The 27,690-nt window shown below is 40.6% G+C and overlaps 1 protein-coding gene across 1 annotated transcript; it reads right to left on the bottom strand.

The window, feature by feature from the left end:
* Positions 1 to 7,429: 7,429 nt before the first annotated feature.
* On the bottom strand, positions 7,430 to 27,350 carry LOC111254642 (zwei Ig domain protein zig-8-like). The gene is made up of 6 exons (XM_022815701.2): positions 25,709 to 27,350; positions 14,034 to 14,308; positions 13,140 to 13,443; positions 11,656 to 12,006; positions 10,818 to 10,999; positions 7,430 to 10,274 (listed from the first exon to the last, which is right to left on the bottom strand). The coding sequence occupies exons 1-5, from the start codon at positions 25,773 to 25,775 to the stop codon at positions 10,857 to 10,859; spliced, it is 1,140 nt and encodes a 379-aa protein (XP_022671436.1). The 5' UTR covers positions 25,776 to 27,350; the 3' UTR covers positions 7,430 to 10,274; positions 10,818 to 10,856.
* Between the last annotated feature and the right edge of the window lie 340 nt (positions 27,351 to 27,690).

Raw genomic sequence — 27,690 nt, forward strand, 5'->3', positions numbered from 1 at the left:
ATCAGAATATACGTAGTTCGTTGCTTTTACAAAACATTATATAGATGCCTGTCTTTTTTCTATCTGTCCTTTCCTTACTACGATTTTATTTCGCTTATCACAGTTCTTAAATTGTGATAAGCAGGACGTCCCATACTTCAGCATTACGATTTGTCCAAATAAATTATTTAGCATAGTTCTCTTATTATTTTACAATAGGTTTTATTCTGCAAACTTTTTATTTGTTCGGCAGTCTTTCTGACATTGTATTTCCTCCGTACAGCTAGCTGTATGTCAATTGTTTCGATATCCAAACGACGAGGATCGGTGGTGTTCCAAACGCGACAAATTCCACCGCGAGCGAACGGATCCATCGAAAATCCCTCGAGATATCACGCGTCATTGTCTACTGTAACAGAAGCATTATTTTATGGACGCATTCGGGCATTATCCGAGGAACCATAAAGGGGATAGCTAAACGAAGGGATGTGAGACTACAGTAGCCTGTATATTATCTCTGCTTTGTGGTTGGTTGCTCACTGCAACCAAGGATGCATTGTCGCCCCCTTTCTCCATGTCATAAGCCGCAGGGTGCAAAGGAACCACTCTTTTGAAAAAAGGAAAAGCCTGCCTGGCTCTCATTACCTTTCTTTTGACTCTTTGAAGTCTTTCGCTTTAGCTCATCAGGAACTTTTGCGCTGACATCACTTATGGAGTTGCTTTCGTGTGTTTCGATAAAAACGGTACGGAGGCGATGGCAGACGGTGGAAAATGGCAACATGGCCACCCGACAGTTTCCACTTGCAGTGTAAACTTTGTCTTCTCTACTTTATATGCATTCAACTCTGTAAAGAAGTTACCGTCTCTCTTAGCACTGAAAACGGGACCATTTGAAGATAGCCTAGTGATGAGTCGAGGAAACCACTTGATGACGGCAGCCGTGGCAGAATTGCAACATGGGAAAATAATTTGTAATTTGGCTTCTATGAGCCATATACATCAATATAGTGCACAGAACTTTGTTTTCTATCAAGCTACGTAGTCGAATGTTGAGTGAGCTATATATCGTCCGCAAAGGGTTTGACTAATGTGAGTCGCGTACGCTCAAACTAGCTGCGATCCACTTAAGCTGAAGACAGAGCAGACCTTTTTAAATAGGCACCTTATTACTATAATTGTCCATTTTGTATTTACTTACCTACCTCGCAACAACCTTTTGCCGGTAGACTTTAAAACTTTAACGCTTTATTGAGTACTAAATCCAGTGCTTGGCGTTAACGTTGAAAGTAAAATATTGAGTACTGTTCATGTCCTCCCTAGCCAGTCATTTACCGTAACTGTGACTGTAACATTGTCAGAACAAGGATCGTCGTAGGCCCCTGTCTTCGTTTTCTCCTATCCCCTAAGTCCTTCGTCTCTGCTGTGGCCGTCTCTTGCCGTCTCATAGTTCTAGCCGTAACTTGTACCGGGTGCTCACTCAGGTCAGGACCGTTCTCCATTTTTAACAGAACTTTGCTAAATATAGCGGCTATATTACTACACAGAACGTCGTTAAAACCAACTGATGTAGCTCCAAAATACCCCGCTTCAATGGATGTACGGACGCGGGAGAACCCGCGTGTCAAAGCGTTAAAGCCAAGTGGCGGGCAGGCCGGCATCCAAGCAATCATTAGATGTCCGAATAGGTGATCTCACTGACACTACATGTTGTACATTAAACGGTTGTCGCGCGAGTATATTCAGTAAAAGGGAAGGCTAGCAGCTTTTTATGGAGAAAGCTACCTGGTGCTTCACACATTTCTGTATGAAACGTAACCGGCTTCTAACCTTCCAATGCAATGGGCGCTTTCACTTTGGCGCGCTATAATTACTAACGGGTAGAGAGCTAGAAATGATGCATAGCTTCACGAAGTGACGATTCTGCGATCGTTTAGGAACATGCGATTGGAGAAAATGGGATAATTGAGATGGCCAAAAAATTGCCGTAAACCTATGGCAGAGCAGGAAGGCAATTCAGTCGGTGGGTAGCTGTAAAAAAAAACTGAAACATGTACTTGATAAAAATAAGGATGAAGCAGGGCAAGAATCGAGACCAAACGATAAAGATTGGGCAACAACAACATTTGAAAATAGGTAGCGAACATTTTTGCTTCATAAAGAGACCAATGCTAGTGTTTCACCGGGAAATGTGCTCACTTAGGGACAGCGTCACTTAAACAGGGTTCCACAAATAGAGAAGATTTAACTTTGATAGATACATTAGATACAATTGTAATGACTCACTCGATAAAAAAATAAGACATCATGGTTTGCTTAAATGATAATGAACTTCTAGTTGATGGGAACGCTTCGCTGTCCCATGATTTTTTTCGTTTTTTTTTTTCTTATCTTCGTCGGCGTTGTTGCAGATGCAAAAAAGAGTTAATCAGAGACGCAAACATATAGGGTTCATGTGCAATTATCGATGTTTGTCGAATAGTTTGGCTGTTATGGTTTACTGACTGGCCCGTGCAACCGCATAGCGGGAACCTTGCGTACTGCGTTACGCATGCAACACTATAATAGTGATGGCGTTTAGCTACCGGGCAGTTACTATTCGAATTGAAATAACCACACGTGTATATTACTATCAATCGCCGATCGAAGTAACACTCGATCACATTACCGAAATTTGGCCTGGTACGGTGTACAGCTTGGAGCTCGAGGCGCAGAGACGCTACGTTAAAATAGTTTCATAAACCTCCTCCATTTTCTGACAATGTCAGATATGGTCCGACTACTGCATGTCCTAGCTGACATCCTGGTTGAAATTGTACTGTATATTGCAAAATATTGTTTAATTTCAGCATATGCACTTTGTCACGGATTGCAAAGTCGGAGATGGTGTTTCAAGACAAATCCATCCTTTGTTAACTAAATCATGTTACAGTACAATCTTTAGTGGAATACTAATTTCCAGATGAGGCTTTTGAAGCTTCCATTCACTCACTCCCAACAGACTTTTACCACTGCGTATGAGCTGCTCGTAGATCAGATTTGAACTAAAATATGGTTTTAACTAGAACGTGGTCATTGTGCTACTGATGGATCATTTTCTTGCGTAGGGAAATGCGAAAATTGAGTGTATCTAAAAGGATTTTCTGCGCGAGAACCCGTTCGAGCTTGTCCTTTCCTCTGTCAACCGCAGATACGTACTATCTACACAGACCACGAGTTTACATTTCTGGTAATGGTATCGTCGAAGTACATTATCACCTGATCATGAGTGCTCCGCGCAAATAGACAGACCTTTCCGAGTGATCCTTTTGCAGAAAGATTTTTTGCAAAGAATATAAAAATCTTTTTATAGATATATTTATGATCAATATAAATTAGATACATTTTCTTCATTTTTGTTCAGATTTTCCCGCGCTAGTAGCTGGCTAGGACTGTTAGCTCAACAGGCCTTTTTATTTTTTTATCCTAGAAAACGATCAGGAGCTCTAGTTCTCAAGAATAGTCTGGGTCTTCTTTAACCGTAGCTGCTGGGTAATTTAATTGAATATTGAATGCACCTTACATAAAGGTCAACGGGCATTATAAAGCTATTTATTTTGTTGCTATAATTTTAATGTCTATGGTAGATCTTAGCGTCACAGAAGTCATACTACATGAACAAGGAAGAAATTAACATTGCTTCATAATTAATATGGCTGCTCGCCTTCCGTAGAATCATAGATATGTTGCATTTAATCACAGCCGTCTTATGAACATCTTCATGATGATACGTAATTATTACCACAAGGCATTTTTTTGCATTACTCTATTTAAAATGCAAAAATCGCTTCAAATTAAAATGAAACGAACTTAAATAAAAAATAGTACAATAAAAAAAACTGGTTTAGGCCATTATATAATATTGCAGTGTTTCCTTAATTGTAACAAATGCCATAACAGCTAGAAAACAACTGAGGTGCGTATGTTTAAAACGATAACATGTTCCAACACATGCACTACGAGTCTCTGAAGTGCCAAAAGCTATGGCAGGACCAAGCGCCAGCTTCGTTTACTAAGCCAATTCGAATTTGCAAGTGTTAATGATTGTGAAATTGCTCCGAGAGGGAATATGTAAGGGCAAAGGTAAGAGCAAAGTATCCTATCTGTATTTTGAGTGTCGCTAACCATACCATCACGCGCGAGAGACATGAGACTTTTGTACTAAATCTGTCTTCTAAGACACGAACTAAGCTAAATTAACTTAATACTGGCTACGTTCTACTAAAAATACATCTAATTAATAGTGATAAAGAATCTCCGGGTGTAAGCTCAAAATCCGATTGTATATAGGGACACTTTGCTACTCGATGCAGAAACAAAAATTGTGTCTCCATTTAAATTTGAAGCCATTTTTTCAGGTAGAGCGTAGGAGGTAAGCGGAATTTTGAAAAATTTGTAAATCAAATAAAACGTCTGTACGCCACATTTTTAGAGAAAGTAAAAATTGTCGAATATCTATATTATTTTTTTCCACCTGAAATGTGTCAGAATGGATAAATTTTACGGTAAATTAGTAAATTCAAAATTGGAAAACATTGCTCTTTAATTTATTTGCTTCATTTCGAAATGAGAACATCGCAGCGACTTTCTTCAAAACCGGGAAAGACAAGTAGGATACTGCATAGCTAAATTAGTTGAAGTTTTTAAACTAAGTTACGCAATGAAATAGCCCACAGTTAAATATGTGTCACTTCACCGTACTTACCAGCCGAAACAGTAGTTTTTTGTAGCGTCATTTGAATAGGGACTTAAGAAGTTTAAACTATTTAATTATTTCTGCATGATTCAAAATCCCTCAAAACGTTGCCTGGCTTTACCCAGTCTTTCAAGTGGTTTCCGTATGTTTCCAAGACACGCTAATGTATATATTATAGGCACATACTCTTTATTGAGCAGAATTTGAGGCGTACGCAAAATGCCGAGATTACCCTAGTAAGGGATGCAAGCCCTGTTTCACATTGGATTTATGCTGACAATGACCGCGTCTGATGCAAACCGTGTGTTAATATAAAACAAATAGGTAAGTAAGATTGAAATATAAATAAAGCGATAATTGCTGCCCTCAGGGTTGCTGGCTGTTAAGGCTGCCCAGCACTTTTTCCTTTCGACATGTGCGTAACTTAGTTTGAATTTTGCTATAGAATTTATCCTGTTGTTTTAATATTTACTTGCATGTCTTCAAGGACTCGGGAAGTGCAATCAATATGAAGGCAATCGTGCCTTTGGGACGGATTTTATCTAAAAGTGTCCAGTAACCTATACTATTTGCAGTAAATTGCTGGCTCCTTATTTATCCATATTGGTAATGTTTGCCTGATCTGTCAAAAAAATAATCTGATGTACTTCACTAAATGAGTTTCGCGGTTGTCAATCACAATCCTGACCGGATAACATTAATCAACAATTCACTAACGAGAGAAAAGTTTTCCCCTTCTGTAGTTGTTGATTAGCGCTTTAACAACGTTCTGCCCAGCTGCAAGATGGTGATATGGTGGGGCAGTATAAGAAAGTATGGTCACAAGAACTGCTAGGTTCTAATCAACAGAAGCAGCTATCTTGATGAAGTAGGTGTATAAGCACTGGGTACGTCAAACCGATTTCATAGTACTGAGACGTACACGCAGACACTGGACATGTTTTGTATGCCTTTGGTTGCAGTGCTTCCTGCCTAGTCATGCTCGTCTGCAGGTCGAACTGCCGTGTTTACGACCTGTGACACCCAGCTACATACGGTAATAGCCCGGATTTGTGTGACGTTAGAAGACGTTTGCTCCGGTGCTGCTTTTTTGGCACTAATGGTAGTAACAGTTGTCGAGCTAGTAGGATTAACTCAGATGCCCTTTATGCGTGTCGGAACTCGGAAAGGCATGTCGCCGCAAACTAACTTCGCCTGCTGCCGAAACTGAATTGGCGGCGGTTCTACTCCAAAGCCCATTTCCTAAAGTTTGTGGGGATTTCTGCCGCATAGGGAGAGCTTCACGTTAGAATCCGTCTTCACCGGTATCGTCACTTCCGTTTCGCGCTGCTGCGCTGCTCAGGGCCGTAGTCTATTTCGCCAGGTTCACTAATGACAGGGATTTGCTCTCATTCTCAAAACACCCCCTCGTCTCGGCGACTTCGTTTCCCTACAAAGTTTGTACACCTCCGAGAGTCTGCTTGAGCTGGCCCCGATTTCACGCTCACCTCCTACCCCCAGAGAATAACCGAACAGACTCGATTCAGTAGCGTAAGTTAGCGATAGTGCTTGGGTCTTAGCCGGCTCTTGTTGGCCAATCAGCTTTTCCTGGCCAAACGCTCCCGGCTATTTCACAAGGCTTTTCGTTGTCTCAATCTCGTTGGTTCCGTTCGTAGGCGTTCGGTGCCGCCCGGTCTTGGCTTTCTTGTCTCCATTATGATGATTCGTCCTCACTTTGTCGATAGAATTTGCCTCTTTGTAGCAGAGAAAGCCAATAGGTCGCATCATACACCCACCCCATCCTTCGTTTCTCCTTTTTGTTCGCGTCTGGAACACTGTCCGTTGCTGAACAGCTTCTTTACGGGGAGCAACATTGGCAGGTCACTGTTCGACTATTCCCGCCGCCCGGCTGACTAAACGTTCAAACAACCATGGCTGTCTCGTTCGTCGATCCGGACTCGTTTTGCCTCATACCGATTCCAGTCTTCTACGATTTGCTGAAGAGCTCAATGCTTGCTTTATTTTACCCTTGGGATCAGATTAGATCCGAATTTTCCAAAGTTTTTCGTTAGGCCAGAAGAGTACAAGTAGTCGCTATACTAACAACTTTATCAGGCTTACGCTAGTAGGACTATAATAAATCTATTATCACTATGCTGTTTCACAAGATATTTATTGTGCAAATGATCGGTCTTTGGCCGGAAATTTACACGGAGACAAATTGCATTTTACCTATTCTTCTGAAGCGTCGTAGAAGTTTAATGCCTAAGGCCTATGCTACAGTCGCTCTAGATATTACGGTAGCGATTGCTTGGTAAATCGGGATTCCGTATGAATAACAACGTAATTATCCGTGCCTGCTTTTAGTTATCCCGTTCGTCTTAATGTACAGTTTTGGTACATTTAACCTATGCAGTTTGTCATCTACACCAATAGAACTAATGCTTCCAACCGAAACATTTGATTTAGTGCATTTTATAACGAATTTTTGTGCAGTAACCGTTCCATTTTCAAGATATCCACATTTCAAGATCTCCTTCCACGTACGTATTTAGCTCACAATCGCTTCATTCGGTGTAATTAATGATCGTAAATATTTAGGGGTGCCGTTTCTAACCATTTTTTCAAGGTAAGCAATCCGATCCAGCTGCGAAACGTATTTAGTGTGGGGAACGAACTTGTTGCACAAACGGAAAAAATAGCATCGGCATTAACCAGAAAATAGTTAAAACATAGTACTATCATTGGTAGCATAATCACTGCTAATTTATTTACAGCAAGTCATTTCATCAACACTTTTGTGTGTGTGTGTGAGAGAGAGAGGGGAGCGAGAGAGAGAGAGAGAGAGAGAGGGGGGAGAGAGAAAACGTATCGCTTCATTGTCAGTCATCGTTTGGATACAAAATGTATTCCGCTGTATTGGCTCACCATTATCGTCATCTACATTTTTTTCATATTATATTACATACGCTTCTTCCCATGACCACGTACACACGCTATGCCTTACCATGACCTATCGCAAAAATAATTCAGCTTACTGTGTACATATAATTATATTTTGTCCGAAATGCCAGTCAGTTCTATTGTATACATTCCTTTCTCTTTTATATACAGGGTGTCCCATTATATAATGTATAGACAGTTTGAATTCTTATACCTTCAGCTTTTATTTACATGTAATTAATATTTAAACTGTCTATATAAAATTTGTAATTTATCTTCTTACTGCAGATGTTAAAGATTTTCGCCGGCCTGTTGCTTTTTAATTGCTGATTACGGTAGGCTCTCGAGTGACAAGTTTCAATAAACTTTCAAATCTTTCAGTGCCCCCGGTGTTCTGGCGTGCACTTCAGCGTTAAGGTATCCTTACAAGAAAAAATTTACTGGCTTCGCGTCTGAAAAACGTACGGGGCATTCTATGGGACCGCTTTATCCGAACCATCTGTCCAGAAGGTTCTCACAGTGTACAATTGCTCCGTGCTGTTGAAAAGAAAATTTACCATTTTCACCAGAGTCCCTTCAATGGCGCAGTGAAATAGGTTCTTGCAATACGTTCCAGGCACTGGCATTCACTGTGCCCTCAAATTAAATTACAGTGTATATTTTTGGGATACCCTGTATTTATATACACATATAGTAAATGTTATTTGTAGATCGAAATATAAATCGTTTTTATGGCTGCACACACAGAAGAGCAATTAAACCTTGGAGGCTATTGGGCCGAGTTTACGTATATAGCGTGTTGCGAAGATGATGTTGATCTCAAAATAGAACAATTTTACGGTTATTATCGCAGCTTATCCCCTATGATTTATTTGTCAACCATAATTCACATGTCTAATAATATATAGCGAAGTCGTATATTCGTGTGCCCAAGATCAGCCCATATATCAGTGTTTCGATCTGATAATTTTGTTTATTTTTAATATTGACATTTTATTATCATCAAACTGGCTATAGTCAAATAGATATACGTTTTGTTACAGCATAGGAAAATTTCTATATCAAGAAATTTTATGTTCCACAATTTGATCCCGAGATCTGTGGTGCTTATCCTACTAAAGCGTTTACTAATTGGTAAAGATTACCCCGTAAGAGCCCTATCTAAGGGCCGTAAAAGCTACATTGTCACTTTTAATTGTTGAAACGGTCATTAAATATCTATATGAAATAATTACCTTACTCTACAAAATAATTTCGTTTCTCTAGGGGCCATATTTGGTTACCAGAAGAGACATTCTCATATTATCCATTAAATTGTAAAGCATGGGATTCAACGCGTACCAGTCATGGACAGACACGTCGCAGATGTACAGCCACACGTTGTTTACCATACGCATAGGCTACAGAGTCACTAATTTTTTAAAATGATAATCACCTTAAAGGGCGTTCTGCGTTCATCGAATGAAATATAACGCGGCCACAGTAAAAGGAAGAGCGACGTTTGCATATAGACGGCGTAAAATCAGACATTCAACGAAGTCGCACTCGTACATCGTCACTGGCACCTCACAACGTAAAAATAATTCTATAAAATATAATAAATTGAAAAACTTCAAAAAAATAAATTAAAAAAAACGTTATACTGTTTTTCTAATTACTTGAAGAACATATAAAGCCACTAACGAAATTATATGCGGTGAAATTCGCCTAATAACCTAATACTCTTTGGTGAAAACTTACCCCCACACATTTTTTTTGGCTCATCTTACACTCGCTTAGAAACTTAATAATAATACGCTACCTATGTTCTAATAAAGGCAACTATTCAAGGTACTCTTTGAACCGCATTCTTGTAAACTAAATATCCTGAATTGAACAATACTATATACGACGTATTCATTCATAAATTTTTATACACATACTGCAATGCTCCTAAATACTTACGTACACATTTTTCACACTAATATTTTTCGATTATTGGTTTTCCGGCTTATCTTAAATCGTTCTAGTGATATATTTTTAAATTCATTTCTTTGTAAGAGGGCACGCGAAAGTTGGAAACTCTACAAATAGTGACTGTGGTTTGTTTCTCTATTTGTTGGTTTTTGTTGCCGGCGTTGAGCTTTCTTTACGGTGGGCAAAACATTGATCCCCCATTCGCTTATTGTGCGGGCTATCGAACAGGGCATGATGTTACTATTTTCTTACTATATACCATTCAGAGGAAATGACCACTTATGATTAAGTCAATGTTGCTTGTGCATGTGTGAAGTGCCGATAGCTCCGGGCACCATCATTGCCTACCAAGCCTTTAATACCTCTACGTGGATGGATTCCACAGCGAGTCTGGCAGGTCCCGATCCACATGCAATTTCACGTCAACAACTTCAGGCGGAACCAGTTCTCTAAGCGATAGGGTATTTCTACTGGGAAAGTAGAAATCTCTGTTAACTTCAAGGGTCGTCATCAACTCTGTCGCCGTTTGCGTGTTGTGCCGCCCCTCGATCTCTTCGAGGGGCAACCCCGTCGCTGGGTCGTCCATATCAACACACACCGGTGCCAGGGTTAAGTTAATTGGATCCAAACAATTTTGCGCTGGCTTTGTGCACATAGATGATTCAGCCTCGTCAGTTGAGCGTTCCTGCCCATCAACATAAAGATGTTAAGTACAATATGTTGTTACAGGTTAAAGAAAACTAGTAAAAAAAATTACGTTTTTTTTAATGCCACTACCTGACTCAAATATATGTCCGGACACATGGGAAAACTACGTATGTGATTTAAAACGAATTTAACTAATCACAAGTTTAGCTTAGAGAATCAGACGAATCCCAGTGATACGGCTTGATCTTCACGATCGGATCTGCTGTCTTCACACAAATATCCAGCATCGCTGGGCAGCATGCTGAAGCCTGCAATCTCTGCCGGAATTTTAGCCAGTCATCGAAGCCACCGCGCGGGCATAATTTTTGTATTTTCTCTATTACCCATGGAGATTTAATTTACATAATTAATCTGTATGCAATGTGTGAGCAGTTTTTCTTTGCTGTCAAAGAAACGCTCGTTTTAAATTACCTGCATGATATCGCCTTAGCTCGATGCCACTCATCAACAAATGGACCACAACTGCAGTAACAATTATAATGACAGTCCATATCAATCGGTTGCGTCGAAGCAGACTTACCCTGTAGTAGCATTCGCGACCGCTAAAGTTCAGGTGATGTCACGTAGCCCTGATGGCGATCAAGATCAGGAAGGCCATCTGAAGAGCCAACAATGGCCCGAGGCTGTACAGCGTCCGAAGCGGATGCGATGATGAAATATCGGACGACTGCGAAAATGACTGTCGGGACATTTGCTCCTCGGCTGCAATAGGAGACACCACGTATCGATAATATACGTAATTTCAATCAGACCTACTACATGGCGATACTCACGTGACTCGTATTGCCTACGAGCGAAAAGGATTACGCACAACAGCAGCAATGAACGCTGTATGTTTACGAATCGACTTTAAGTTTTAGCCACAGTTCAGCACGAACAAAAAATTTCGTAGTTCTCTCACTCGCAATCTTCGTATCTATTTGGTCTCACATATCATCAGTCATACACATGCTGCTACACATCCTACTGATAGTGTTTTCGTTTGTCAGTCTCTCAATGTAGAAGGCGTTTGGTGAGCCCCGGACGATTCATGTAACCGTTGCCTACGCAGCAGTCCATTAGTTCCAGCCAAATGATCCCACATGTGTTTAAATTGTCACTGTCCTTTGCCCACTGAGGCGCTTCCTTAGGGAGACATGGGTGACAAACCTCAAGAGATATGTGGAATATATCTGTGGGTCTGAGGAAAGGCGGCGAAGTATTTTCTTAAAGGGAAAGGGCGTCTAGAAAAAGTGCTTTCGAATGGGTTCGGAGGTGGCTGCCGGCTTACCTAGTAACTGTCCATACGTATGAAAGTCGTTCACCATCATGCAGAAAAAGAAGAAGATATAGAGCTCAAGTAACCGAAACGAACGTACCATGAAAAACATGCACATGCACCGTCGCCGGCGTAGAGTCGATCGGCGCGCAGACGTAACTTCCTGAATGCTGTTTATTAGCATTATGGATGGTTAGTCGCGACACAGGCCGGCCGCTGTCAATAGCATTGTTCCAACTATGCTGTTGGGGCATTTGTTTCTGTTGTACAGGTGGCAAGTTAGTGATGTTGACTTTTGAATAGCGATTGTCGTAGTTGACAACACGATCTCCGTGATACCAGAAGACGTGTAGGGGCGATTGTGGACAATCATGAATCACGCAGGTGATGACCAGTTCACTTCCGCTCATTATGGATAGCTCGGTGCCTTCTGCAATCGATGCCCGCGGAGCTGAAATTAACGCCAAAACCATACGTTGGGCCAGTTTAGAAAGCGGCTCTGCTACTCATGTAGTAACTGCCATGCCCAGTAACGTTTTATTATTATATGTAATAAACAACTACGTGCTAGTTTTATGCTTTCACAAGGTAAACGCATAATATTCGCTTCTCTGCAACGGATTTGTATGAGACTAGTTAAAGCACAATGTATTTGGCCCCTGAGTCGAGCATTCAAATATAGCCGTTGTAACTGATCTGTAACAGGTCATACTTAAAGTGAGCTCTGTTCAACAGATAACACTTTTACAGAACAGAAGTTAGATAACACTTTTTGTCACTCGTTACGACATGCGTATAATGTATTGATAATGATTATATATAAGTCTGATAAAATTTCGTATTTTCAGTATTTTGTATGGTGCAGTCCGATTTCACATTTTTTTAAGCAAGAGCGTCTACGACGTACGACTATAAACTACCGAGCTGCTTGCCATGATGGCTTGCAGTAACCTGGTAAAATTTTAATTAAAACACTTGTCCGTTCTAACTCGACAGATTCATGCCTGTAGCATCAAAAGGACCTATTTGGAAAAGGCTTGCCGGCGATATATGAAAAAAAATCTACATTTTACTTGGTGCTTTGGTCTCGACAGAAGCGATAGCTCGTCACTGGACCCAACCAGCTCCATGTCTAGCTTTTTTTTTCCTTGTAGAATTGAACGCCCTCAACGACAACATAAACGATTCGATAGAATATCGTATCAAAGTGCTTTGACATTAAGCCCTGTTTAAGGCAAATGTTTTAGATTTACTGTTTATCCACCTCTCTATACTGATGTTACCGTTCATTCGTCCAAATTTTGTCTCGATCCAGGTTACATCATAACTCTTCTTCAATCACCTCTAAAATCTTCTCGAGACACCGGCCGGTAAAAGCGCCAAATGTAACAACGAAATGATAACTCTTTAATTACTGCCGGCCCCCAAAGCATCTCGTTGTAGCGTTATTATTTTGCGAGACTGAAAGGAAATTTCCTGCTTCTCTACATGTACTCATCTATGTACTTATGCCCTACTCGTATGCATACAAACGGCTAGTAGGCAATTGTTTATATTTTACCGATCGATCCATGATATACTCACACAGAACACTGAGCAAGACATGAGCGCTGAGCATAGGATGCTGTGTGTTGACTTGACACTCATAAATACCCGCGTCTGCTTTTTGCAGGCTGCGAATCTGCAGCATCCAATCTTCAGCTGGGGGCATCATTCGCGAATTCAAATCGGCGACACCATTGGCACTGCCTCTATCGCTGGATAACGCTGTTATGAAGGCATGCGAGTGAGGGCTCTCACCACGAACCGCAGAAAACCGCTCGTCAGTCGTGTACGTGACCATGCCAACGGTGAGGATATGATAGTCGGCCCGACGTAGCCATGTAACCTGAAAGTTGTTGTGTCCCGTTGACATTCTCTATAAACATCGACACTTTTATTAACTGAAAACTTTAGTACTTCAGCCATCTATAATACACCCAGTAGGTAATCGAAATGCACGTAGAACAGAGTAACTTTGATATGCTTTAGTTATATATATATATATAAAAACGACGAACATAAGGCAGCAGCAAAGAGCCGAAGTCTATTTATCTGAAATAAACTTTAGTTATCAAAAACAATGGTGTCGATGGACACGCCTCATTTTTGTTACGCTACATTCTCTTTATATTTCCTTTCCTATGAACTACATCTGCTCATCAGAAGCCATACTGAAAATAAAAGTAAATAGACATCTATTTCATGAAATGCAATCATTCTCTGCGGATCGCTGTTGCAACGTTTACAAAAGCCGCTCGAAATAAACAAGTAACAAATTTTCCACGTGGGCATAAACTAGTATAATTAAGCCAGATGCTGTTCGCTGCCGATGGCTACATCTAACAGATTGGCTCAATGCGGTTGGAATCCATCCATTTGAGCAGAACATCGTCTCCTGCCCTTCGCTGCGTACAGTCTCGCTGACATGATACTGACCGTCTTCTGGCCAATGTTCCGCACAAAGCAATGAAGATAGACGGTGGCGCCAAGTTGTTTGGTGACGTTGGTTGGGGTCAAGCTGCGATCTATCGTCGGTGTGAGTAAATGCAGGCCGTTGGAAAGTATTCCCAAATTTGTTCCAGGTCCTCCCACTGGTCGACTAAAACTAGTCGTTTCCGCCGAGGCGACCCCATTAACGCTTGTCCTTTTTTGTTCACGGGTTTGCTCTGTTGCTCTACGAAGCCCGTTCCATCGACTTAAATGCTCCTGACCTGAAACGATGAGAAAGCGATCGGGAAGCGAAACGAGCAGAACAGAATTTGGTTAATAAGCGAGCAGTTAACGTGAAAAGTACACAAAAGTCCTCTGTGAAGATACACAACCTATTAGACGCGAGAATGCGTTAACCAGTTCGAACATGGCCAAGTAAATTTACACCGATTGTGTTAGTAGGGGGGTGAAGAAATTATTTTAGAGGTGTACGATGCTACTATTAGAAGATTATATTACAAGCATGTTTACTCCGTCCTCATTAACTATAATTAACTACTATTAGTATGAGTAATTATGCGTATAGGAAGTTCAAGAAATTTCATGCGAGACGTCCTATTGAAGTTTGGCAAACTCGAAAGAGCCTCCATGCATTTTTTCTTCTTGTTCTCTAAACACGTATCTATAGACGTGAATTTTAAAACGTAACAACAGGAGCAGCGATTTTCAAACGGTCATTTCAGAAGTAATTTAGCCTTGGTTAAAATCGCACACGTTCCTATTAAAAATTACTTGTTTAAATATCTAATTACAAATTTCAATATAGGATTTTCAACCTGCGCATTTTTGAAAGCTGTCAGACGCTGTCTCTTTACGCGTTGTTCGTAATGATACGTCGGCGTTATTATACTGCTATATTAAAATATGCTAATGTGGGCCATAACACTGGCAAAATAAAGGTCAAAGGAACATAGGTTAGTCTTCAATGGGGTAGTACGACACTCCGAACGCTATTAGTGCCTCATTAGCATTAACATCGAGATTAAAAAATGCTTTTTTTTTTTTCAAGGGATGGTTATAGAATGCCGCCTGCATCTACTAAGAATTAGGTTAAACACAAAAAGAAATAACTATAGATAGACTGCATCTAATTAAATGTCGACAAAAAAGCTGCATGTAGATTCGAACAATATAACTAATAGAACCCGAATATAAATAAATAATAATGTGCTAGTGATCAAAAAGGATATATACTGGGTTTTTTTCAGGAGCTATACTAAGCTTACCAACTTATATACTACCTAACTTCCATAAGTATACTCGTTGAAGGTGGCAAAGCATAACAATTTAGTGTGTCTCTATCGATTCGTGGCTTTTTACGGAACGTTCTATCATTTAGGTGAATGCTTCGATTCGGACGTATGGCGAACAAAACATTTTTATTGCGACAGCTCGTAATTATATATATATATATATATGTATATAGATCTTGTTTTGAGCTTACAGGAATTGAAAAATCGGGAGAATGACGAGAAAAACACTAATGTACACGACCGCCTTTATCCAAATTTCGAATCCCACCTTTGTTCACTGCTTTTCTTTTGTAGATATATATACAATGTGTTTTCTATGCAAATATCACTCGTTTTGTGTCATTATGTTGCTTGCCTTCAACCAAGACATGCACCGGAGAACCTAACTAGCTTTATGCAATGACATTTTCCCTTTTTTACTGTCGTTCAGGGATACGCGAAAGACATGACAGTGTTGCCTTGTTGTCTTTACATTGTACCCTCCTCTTTTTACCATGTCGAATATAGCGACTCACCTAGGATTCAGACTAATATAAACCAGAGAATAACAAACGGATAAGGCGAGGCGACTTGTCTAATGTGCTCTGATGTCCCGTTCTCGGCTTCAACTCTGCGTATTAGCTCAAAGCCAACGTGGCTTACACATGTACACAGACATACGCACGCACACATACGTACACATACATAACGCATGTAAAAAGCTAGACAAGGGGTCAGACCGATCCCAGGATCTAGGTCTATCTTTGGCTGTCCGTAAAACCCTCTCTTTACTTCCGCCCCGGACTTATTGTGCATTTGGGAATAATGGGGCATCTACAATTCCCTGAACGAACGCGAGCGAGAAGAACGAACTAGGTATGTACATATGTACAAGGCCGATAAACCGTTGACACTCGAGGATAGCGATACAACACTCTAGCTGAAGTCTTAACCGGGGTGAGATGGAATTGCATGTTCACACTGCTGCCACGTCACCCATAGGCGAAACCCAGACTCACGGATCTATCGGCCAGGATAGTGGTTTTGTACTTGTTTTTGCGCCTTCAGCCTTTCTCACGAACGTCGACGAGATAGAAACGCTCGTAATGCAACCTCAATGACTGACTAGATAAATAAGGCGGTGCCTTTCTGCATCTCTTATCGGTCCAAGGACCTTAATATTAAAGACAATGTTGATGCTTTGGTTGCTCAGCTACTATGCTATTCTGTAAAAACAGAACCGAGTGACATACCCTATTTTCGAGGCCAGGCATGTAGTGAGTGTAAATATTTCAGCCGTTTGGGAGCTTTTGCGGAATAAAGGTAATGCTATGCGTTTAAGATCCACCCACATACGACTGTCGTCATTACATCGAAGTGATTGGATGTAAAGTCGCACATAGTAGATTATCATACAACTTCCTAATAAATTATAGATACTGTCGCTGTATGACAGGCTTTTCAAGCCGATTGCTGTTGTCGATACAAATCCGAACGGTCGGCTGAAGCCAACCCCATAGGTGACCATTGTAGGCTGCTGTCTATTATTAAATCGTCGAAACCAAATGCAAAAGGGCCAAGAAAAATGCAAATGATCGTGCAGCACTTCTACAACGGAGTACACAAATTCGTCATGAATGCATACAGCAATAGAGATAAATCAATAAAAACAAACAATTGCTATAATACAGGTAACGTTCTCGTAAGTATGCGTTAGATCATTGGCGCGCATTGCACATTTATTGTTTATTCCTTTATAAAAAAATAACAACGTAAAAACAAAATATTATAAGTAATTGAATAAGAAAGGCAGGGTGGATTCTTGATTTTTCCGCAAAAAGGGTGTGTCTAGCGAAAGTAAAAAGTAATTAGATTTCGCTTCCGGAGGCAGTATCCAAGGGTTGTTATCGACCCACAACACTCAACAGCTTATCAGTAGCAAAAACAAGCGCATCTATAAAGCTCGGCTTTAAACGTTCACTCCTCTCTAGAGCAAAGCTTGTATAATACAAAGTACGTAGATTATCGTATGCACGTGTCTGTAAATACTATTATACTGTAAACAGTAGGTTGTCGCTTGCGGTCGCCGCCCACGGCTATCTAAAATCATTAGGTAGTACCTCATTTAAATACTGGGTAGCTCGCTTGTTTCTGTCTAGTTTGGTATCTTTAAATAATATATACAGTTTTCAATTGACGGTTTGTAACTTTTGTGGTCTCCTTTAATAGCTGCAACTATGAGATAAAGCTATCCAAGTAGTTTACGATTATCAACTCCTTTCAGAGCTGACTACAAGCCGCATATAAAGTCCTATGATATGCCTTGAGTATCTCACTTTAGATGATGCTCGGACATTTGTTTGATTCCTGTTTTTTGACTTCACCGTAAGTTTAGTGACCTGGCCGACCCTACACTGATCCTACATTTTTTTTTCCATTAAACTAGTGATCTTCATGTAGCGTTATTGAGCTTACAGATGTCGATGAAGTACCCCTTATGTAGATTACTTGCCCACATGAACGGGAAGCTGACGAGCGATCCGATTTGCATGTTACGCTTTAGTACAAACGTGTAATAGCAACGCTTACAAGTTTAGCAAGCTTCAAAATACTTTCGTGTTTTAAGCAACTAAATCTTTAAGTAATGCTTGTTCACTATACGTATCTGCGTATTGAGCTGTTCAGTGTTAAATAAAGTTACTATATTGTTGAAATTAACGCAGCATATCTAGAAAAAGCTGGACTATACAGCCAGCCCGCTCAAGTCCTGAAAGAAGCCTAGCAAGTACTCCTTTCAGGACTTGAGCCTCCAAGTAAGTCAAATTTGAACAGATTCAAATACGTTTCAAAGGATACACAATTCATGAAATTGTCCTATAGCCTAAACGCGAACGGAACAACAATAGAGGTCATATTTTATTCGAACTCAATCTGAGTAAACTGGTCAAAAAAAAAACTTAAAAACCCGCACCGATACACAGAGACAGCAGTGTATAAGAAGTGTCGTTGAGCCAAATAGTAATAACCATTGCAGTCGCCATAGCACATATTATACATGTATATGGATCAAACGAGGCAGTCTGACGGAAGCCCAAGACATAATAATGTTGGTGATTCTATCGAGACTTCTTCAAATGCTAATGGGTTTAAGAGAACAACCATTTGCTTTCACTTTAATCACTATCGTGAATAAAGTCAAATAACTATAAATATATGGACACTTCTAACATTGTTGGAACGTTTACTCTATTTCAAAGCGCTCGATCGCTGAAGTAGCGAGCTGATCCACTGATCTGACCTTGTTGCGATGATGGTATCAGAATATTATTATCTACAATGACTACTTACAAGAGCATCCCTTACCTAATTCACGGTAGCTCTGTGTGTCGCAATTGCATCAAATAATAAAATCTATGAACTGCAAACCCGTTCATTACGTGACGATTATTAGCGCTTGTGGTTAGACAACTTACTTACTCGTAAGCTGTCAGTAATAAACTTACCACCAGAACAAGTTCACCTTCAGGCCGGTCTTTATCCTATTGTCGTTGAACATTATTACTTGTGTGAAGCTCTCAAAAGATCATCATCATTATAATTGCCCAGAAGAATCTGGACATATTCATACAACAAGTCGACTAAAACCGCCATCGTTAAGAACGCCAATGACCTATGTCGTCGCAACTCATAGTATCTCAAACATTGACGACTTCACTCCAGCAACCTGCTTTTCGTAAGTTGAAATCAGCCCTCTGTACAAACAAAGCCAAGCGCCCCTGTCTCAAGAACGCTCATGGCATACCAGTATTAAATAGAGTTGGGGTGATGCGGAAACTATTGGGATAGTGGCAAGCACATGAATATTTCACGAGTCGCGGCTCCTGGGTCGAAGCGGACACGCGACTTTTGTGGAACAATATTCCTCTCCTCACACGCAAACCATCCGTTTCAAAACCGATACCCTTGGTGACAATAGGAGCTAAACATTCGGCTAATCAGATGTTATGGATGTTAAATTCCATTCACCCATTGAGTGGCTTGCTAAAATCTTCCTTGGAAAGGGATATTTAAAGATACGCTCACTCAAGGCAAAGATAAGCTTGCTTTTTCACTGATGAGTTTGGGTATACTTCAAAAGTGTTCGCGGACTTGAGTTCACAGCCTCAATGAGTATTCGCCTACTACTAATAAACTCAGTTTATTATTAATGGTATTCAAAAATTACGTGCTGATAATGTCACCGTATTCGTTCACGGCTACCTTGAAACGGTTCAACTAATTGTTTCACAACAATGAACCAATCAACAACAACAACAACAAACAAAAGTGACTAATGTTTTTTTCGAAATTAAGCACGTACATACTATATCTTAGGTAACTTTGTTTTAGTACGCATACGAACGGTAGAATCTTAGAACCAACCGCACTAGTAAGCTTTGCATAAAATGAATAAATCTACATTTATCTTCTAAGTGTTCGTGTCTCCCAGTTGTTGCTGCTGTTGTTGGTTAAGCTCGGAACTTAAATGACATAGTAGTTATCGCGTACTTGCTTCTACTATCCAGCACATGTTTCTTTGCTGTTTTTAGATGAACTTCGTTGGGGTAGCATTTCGCTGAAATAACCCCTATATGGCAGCCTCGCTTCTTAATACTAACTCGTGGGGTTCAACTCTAGTTTCAGGCGATGCGGTTTGAGCTTCTAACTCGATATACACACTTCTTGATCTTCCAAATGGAGTATTAGCATAAGGAATAAGTCCACAGATGTTTACCTGTGGGATAACAGCAACCTTCGGTTGGTGTTACGTAATCTGCTGCAAACCCATATGTTTACGTAAGATAAAAAGAAAACTATGACTCCGTAACCGTGCCTTGTTTAGGTTCATATAAACCTATAATTTGGATAGTGGCACTAGTTTTTATTTGAACCGTCTGTAAGCTCACCCTTTCAGTGGATATGGCCAGGCAATCTCACAACATAAAAGCAAAGAAGGGTAAAAATTAAAATCGCACTCTGTATTCTGCATAAGCGAAGCCGAACTATCTTCTTGTTAACTATATATTTGTGATTCTACTGCTATCAGTTATTTCCCTTATTTCCCTTGAAACAACGGTTTTTTGTGCTAAATTGTATTGAAATTGAAATCTCGCGGATTTTATCAAAGAATGCCCATGTACACATCCGTACGTAAATCTTGAAAATGCAGAATCTCTTTCTGTTGAACTTCTTTTTTTTACTATTCGCTCTAAATTGTAGTTGTGCACCTGTTTCTAAAGAAATGTACATATACTGTTGATGGCAGTTAAACATGAGAGCATGCGCTTGACAAAGCAGCTCCCCTTAATTGTACTGGGCACGCGCAAACTCGCTCGACGTTCTGCTGGAACTCTTTCTGCTTGGCTAGATGGATTAGTTCTAGCTTTAGCCATTCTATTGTCGGTTACTCGCTAATACATTACAGACAACAGGAGCTAACAAGCAAAAAAAAAAACGTGCATCGATGGCTTAGCGAGTTTGGACCTATCGCGAGTCACCTCAAGCCAACCGCTGTTGTCGCTTTCAATTTGCTACCTTCAACTTTTCCCGTTCACCACCCAATTTATGGAGCTCCGATGAGTCTTAATGCCAGTCTCTAACGTAAGAACACAAGCCAGCAGCACTAGTCAACAAGCGATTCAGTCATAACTACTATTAGTTGGGAAATCTACAAGTAGAAGTTGTCGCAAGTTATTGTTGATGATCCTGGTTCGGTGAAGTAGAAGGTACCGACTCGCTTACTGCCGACACTTCATTTCGTGGCAGCAGCGATGTGTCGCACATTACTCTTTTCCTCTCTTGCTTCCGGAAGAGAAGCAGCGACGTCAACATTGGAGACCGTTGTTACTCTTTATCGAACTTGTGAGGTGCAGAAATAGAGGATGGGGCGGGGCGAAATCGTAGAGGCCCCGTTCCAGTGGTCCAGAAAAATATACGGCCTTAGTAAACGTGCACACGGTAATGAGGGGAAGAGAGAAAATGAAAGAGGGACAAGAGAACGGCATGGGGAAAAAGGACGAATGCTGCTGGCACTGAAGGCGTCACTGCGACTGACCGACCGACCTGGCCGAGAAAAATAGACAAAGAACGTAAAGACTACTGTTGATAGAAAACAAGCGGAAAGGGGAGACCAATATGCTGCTTTTGCTTTCACCGACCTGCTTGTCAGTTATTTTGGACAGAGGAAAGGTTGTTGCATCCAAGCGGTCAACAGTGCGCGCATGGTCATCAGTTCGTATCGGGATAACAACAACAAGCTTCCGTTAACCACTGTCCTTTGGTCGGTCCGCCCATCCACCCCCGTCTTCGCTTCTAGTACCTTATAGCGTCAAGCACCATTGCAATACATGACGGCAAAGCACTGGTCTGGTATGGTTTCGGTATGGCATGGCCGAATTCGCCTGTGGTCGTTCGGTAGCTTGGGCATAGCCAAACAACGCATACAAAGAAAAACTACGGCACCAAAAGCCGCCAAACTGGCCATTGATGTCACTGCTGCTCTCTCACATGTTATTGCACTTCCTACTGCACGATGGATCGTACGTTGGTCGTTCCCTGTTAGACAGATGAAGTCGACAAGGGGGTATCGATAATTTGCTAGGCACACCAGGCGGGAAAATTGAATACTAGAAGGCACTTTATAACAGCTATGGCTGTCATTACACGCAGTCATAAACACAGTTACCAAAAAACTTGTACAACTCACACACACTAAAAACTGTATTCAATAGCTTTGTAGCCTCTAATCGAATAAGCCGGCGACGATGACGATATCTGACGATCTTTTTGCTATCGGCTTCTGCAGGGTATCGACAAAATGCAAACACGAATCTGATTGATACGCTAAGATAGGGCTATATGAGCCAGTAGATGTACGTCACCCTTCAGTATAGCCTATTGGCAAGTTCAGTTAAGAACATGTTCTTTTACAAATGTCCCTATATATACGCATATAGTGCATGTTGATATATGGAATACAAATATTTTATCAATTGACAACTAGGTGTAGCCGTCGTTATGCGTTCTCATATACAGCAGTGCAAGTACTAATGAGTCCGTAAAATGAGCCTTTCTGGAAAGGACGTCTGTTGTCTCCGATTTAAGAGCCATGTGTAGTTAACGTTTCGTTTACAACTGATAGCTCTTTGCGAATCTGGAGGTTGTTCTCATTTATTTAGGAAAAATAAACAGGAGCGAAAAATCCGCAGGGATAGAGGCACGTTACAAGAACTGTCGTCGCCCAACCCTCCGTCACCCCACACCGATGATGACAGACAAACAAGGCCTTTTTTCCTATTAGAAGCCAACCTATTGGATAGACATTAAAACGCGTCGTGTTAGCACAGTCTTTCACGCTACAAGTGGCATAATGCAGGCATATATACGGCGTAAACGAGAGTTTCTTTCGGCAATCTTTTACTTAGCTCTGCGGGAACAATGCGGCGGTCAGCATGGCTCTTCGGTTTCCCTATCTCTGAAATCCCGAAAAGCTGAGAAATCAGCATAATCTCGAAGGGTCGTAGCTGTAAGGCGACGCTGTCGATGAACTTTATACAGACAATACAGCCTGTGGAAGATCCCTACCACAACCTGAGCTCAAAATCAAATCGCAACAGCTTGTTTGGGCCTACAGGCCTGGCTATTACAAGTAAACTTTTTAGACTGGTGTTATTTAACTTGAAAGAAAACTTTCCAAACGTTTATCACCCTCAAAGCGTCTATTTACCTAGTCCGTGATGGAAAAACACAGCTAGATGCATACTCTGAAAACCTTGAAGGTTTCAGATCATCAAGATCACAGAATCATAAGATAAAGAAAAAAAAAGATTCAGTTATCTTAATGATCTGAAAAGACACAGGCCTGCGGTTTTTAACAGGTGCGAGGAATTGCTTTGATTGCTTATTATCTGCTATGTATATCTGTGATCTGCTACATTTATCTTTTATTTAAGCAAAAAAAAATTGATTTCTAAAAAATCTGCGCGTCTATTGAAAGAGAGCACGCATAGTCCGTCCGACTGACAACTAAACCAGAAGTCGCCAATTAAAATATGCGTACACCACTGTAAATCGTTCGGAAAGGCGTTTTTTATTTGTATTATTGAAATTCTGAATAATGCTCGAAATAGTACTGAAAATTAAGTTTTTTCTTGTTTTTCGCAATCGAATAATTTAGACCTAAAAAATTCGTGTTAACTTCGAACAAATTCGCTACTTAACCTGAACTCCAGTTGAACGGCGCTGGCAATTCTAGCAAAGTAAACCTCACAGAAGTTATGTCTAGGAGTTTGGATGAGTCAGAGGTATTTCTAATGCGTAATACCTAAAAATTGCGATTACTCCAGTAGTTACCAGTCGCACGATTTGGAAAAAGTATTCCAAGTAATGAAAGTTACTGACTAGATTTTCCTCTAAGAGTGCTATGTATAACATACAGCTTGTTATGAACTTCTTGGATACATCGCAGTACCTAGTGACCTTTCCAAATACATTCAGGTGAACTAGGACTCAGCCCTGTAAGAGTGATAACACATCGATTTTTATATACTTACTGGATAAAGTATATAAAAAAAAAACAAGGTGAACTAAAAACATATATACAGTTTAAATTACCCTACGATCAGTCTTTGTTTATGTATAATTAAGATTTAACTTGAAGTCCCAAAGTTATTACCGTTCTGACCTATATACTGCTAATAGGGATGAACTACTGATTCAAACATTTTACTGTTAGTATTTGATTGTGACTTTTAGGATTTCCTGTGCTATCGATTTTCTAACGTTGACCTAGCAAATAGGAACGATAGATCTCTTTCCATCAGATGCAGATGGTGCGTTATGTTGAAAATTAAATAGTGGTTAAACAGATATTTGTAGTGAATTGAAATAAATAGCAGCAGTAACTATACCGTCAGAAAACAATGTAAAGACTTTTTAGACACCCTACGTTAAAGATAAACCGCTACGAACGTTAGATTCAAGTTATGTACACTTAGATATTGCACTACTAGCTATTTTTCGTTATCTTCTTACAACCCAACAGTACACTGGGAACGAACCCCTAATGCGTGTTGGGTAATAACACTGCCTTAAATAGGCCAAAACCTTGAAAGCAAGATAAATTTATGTATGAATGTCTAAGAAATGGCTGTTGACAGCCGGCAAACGATAAAGCGCTACATCCAAAAACCGCTTCATCGGTAATATGGATTTACATATTCAAATCAGTAATTAACTGTCCAGATACGGTAATACGAGTTTACCTGTAATGGCGCTAATAATGCTAGTTAAGATATATTATTTTCAGTTTTTCTAAATAGAGTTTTTACTTATGGGCACCACCAGGGCAAACCCTATTTTGTATGGGCCGAGTGTGGAGCTCAACCGCAACGACCGGACACATTTTTGCTAAATTCAATACCTATTAATTCGTGATTCACACTCCGAATTAATCCAAATCATCGTTTAATAGTACTGCAGTATTGAGTGTGCCACCAAATTCTATTCTTTGAGTTTTGGGGAACTGTTCTATCCGAAAATAAATTCTATCAACAAGCACATTACGCAGACTAACTTAATAATTTCGAAGGAATATCAAACATATACCGAACCATGGCCCGAGCTGATAAAGGGGTCCAGGGTTTAGTGGATGAGAGTCCCACAGTACCGGACAAAGAGCAGTCATGTCCTGCCTACGTCCGGTCTGCATAATGCATTTGCCCTTAACCTCCAAAAAAGAAGACCAACTTATTAAACCCCAATTAATTATTTTTTTTTTAACAATCAACGACCGATAGTCTAGAAAAAGCCAGTTTATTGCTGTGAATTAGATCGAGTCGATATGATATGATATGGCACAGTTTCCTGATATTGTATTGATAATGACAATTTACGCCGTACGTGTACGTATTGATGTTGACGCCTAAAGCCTCGACACTCTGACGCAAGTCTATTGATACTGCTATATCGTAGTTACTGCTGCGGGCCACTATTAGTTATTGTCTGATATTTGGCCGAAAGTTATTAACTTGAAATTCTTCTGCCAAAGCTAGCCTAGCAGCCTTTAATGAAACGCATCAGCTTTAGCCAAGTTCCTATGTTAAGTTAGATGATGCTAAATTTTCTGACTTAATCCGATCGGACTTGTAACCGAATCAAAATCGAGACTTCTAAGTAAAAAAAATGAAAATGGACACGGCCTTCATGCAACAGCGACCTGACGTTGTTAGTTTATCGAAAATATTAGGAAAAAATATTAGGCGGTATTAAAAGCGCTTTGATTTGGCTTCTCTATAATGGAAGCTATTTCCTGTCTAGCAATCACTAAAACATATTTCCAGCTTTACTCACTCATCTGCCCTACGGCAAGCGTGGGAAGCAACAGCACGGCAATGACGTAAATTTTCTCCAAAAACATGGTGAATATTGTCGCTTGCTATTACAGATCCGGTGGTCACCCCTGACCTGATCGTTACTAATCCCGAGTTTCACTCATGAAAACTTTCCCTACTCACGTTTACCACCTCTCGACAAGTTAAGAAGTTAACACTTTTTGTTTGGAAAGAATGTTTTGAGGATGCTTCTTTCGGCTTGCACTGCTTAAAACCTGCACATGCACACGCCTGGTGTACAAACCGTATCCAATTGGGTGTCACTCTACATGCCAGTTTCAATTTCCTGATAGCTGATGCCCTAGTTGTGAGCCGTTTCGAGCTCTCGACGAAAATAGAAGTAAACGCTGGATCCACCAGGGACCCGTACTGGGTATCACACTGTGCGTTGGGTGGGGGTCACTCTCGCCTACGCTATCCTACTTCACTCGCACTGAATTTTAAACACGCTCTATCCTAAGCAAAGCACGTTATCCCGGCCGGGCGGCAGTAATTTATCGCTGCAGTGGGAGCTTCACATTTTGTAATGAATTCGGGTCGAGTAATCGTATCTGAGACACCACAACATCAGTGTTACAAATTGACGACGATCTTATTATAGCCTAATAACCATTTTATTACGCGTTGCCAAAGTGTTCGCTCGTGGCTGTTCTGTAATGCTATCGATAGCAGTAATAACGTAGCTGAGCCGAATAAATAACGAAACACACAGGTTTACTTACGAGCCCACTAATCGCTCTATTAATGATCGCAGTGTCCCGGAAAAGAGCGTAAATGGCCAATCCAGATTTCCTGCGCTTTAATCGATTACTCAGTCCTCTTTTGTATGTCGACAAACTTCCTTTCCTGCTCCTTGAGTCGCTGATAGCTAACCATCGACTGAGCTGTGGCTTTAGCTTGCAACGAGACAACTTATGCGAGTACATCAACTTTTCGACACCAAAGAAAGTGGATCATTTCAGCTAGGGCAGCGTGTATACCGCCAGTTGCGTTTGGCAGTATCATTGCGGTGTTTCTGTTAAAACATAAACACAAATACTCGATACAATTTACACTGTCCGCACGAACTTACGCAAATTCAAATATGTTACGTGTCACTTGGCTTCTATGAGTCACTGTTTCCGGTTCCGTCGTTTCGCAGGTCCGGGAGACGTTTGCAGGACAGGAATTGACTGCACACTAAACCCGACTAAACAGACTGTAAAGGAAAAACCCCGTATGGTTACTTTTTACTACCCTCCTCCTTAAAAGGAAAGGGCCGCCGACGAGACGTTGTCATCTCGAACAGAGAGTTGTCTTCCATTCTGCCAGGGAGTTCTCTGAGTCCCTGGCTGGCGTTTTGCCTCCGGCAGCAGCGGAGGACGGTGGCATCATCGTTCCTCGAAGTCGCGTTAATACAGTTTGCGGTATCCTCTATTGCCTGCGTTAATCCAGCCTTCGAACAGAGACGCGTTTCAGAATAGTAAGGCCATTCCTGCCACAGAGGCTAATTTTTGCCTTAGGAGTGGCTTGTACTAACATTCACTAGTTTGAAATTATCCCATCGTAAAGTGTGAAACAATGAAGCTATCCTACTTGTAAATCAGCTGCACGTCTCCAATTTTCATCAGAGTTTTACGGGCGACTGTTAAATAAACAAACGCTTACCCTGTTTATTTTTGTCAAAAATTTTTTGTGAATAATTAATTTAAGAGTGCAACTGGAAGCATTATGTTCGACTCAAAATAAAATTATAATCTGCGACGCTGGGGTAACAGGCGGGCTTCTAACTCAAAAGAATTTCGGTGCACAGAACGAAAAAGATAGGCTTTTCCTCAACAAACCGGCAGTGCGAATACCCACACATATAATTTACTGATGCTGAAATGGAAAACTTCCTCTAATGTCTTCATTTGTTACTCTACTTGAGAACAAACATAGTAAGATATGAAAATCTTCAAG

The sequence above is a fragment of the Varroa destructor genome, unplaced genomic scaffold (genome assembly GCF_002443255.2).
Source record: "Varroa destructor unplaced genomic scaffold, Vdes_3.0 BEIS01000007.1, whole genome shotgun sequence".
Taxonomy (NCBI): Eukaryota; Metazoa; Arthropoda; class Arachnida; order Mesostigmata; family Varroidae; genus Varroa; species Varroa destructor.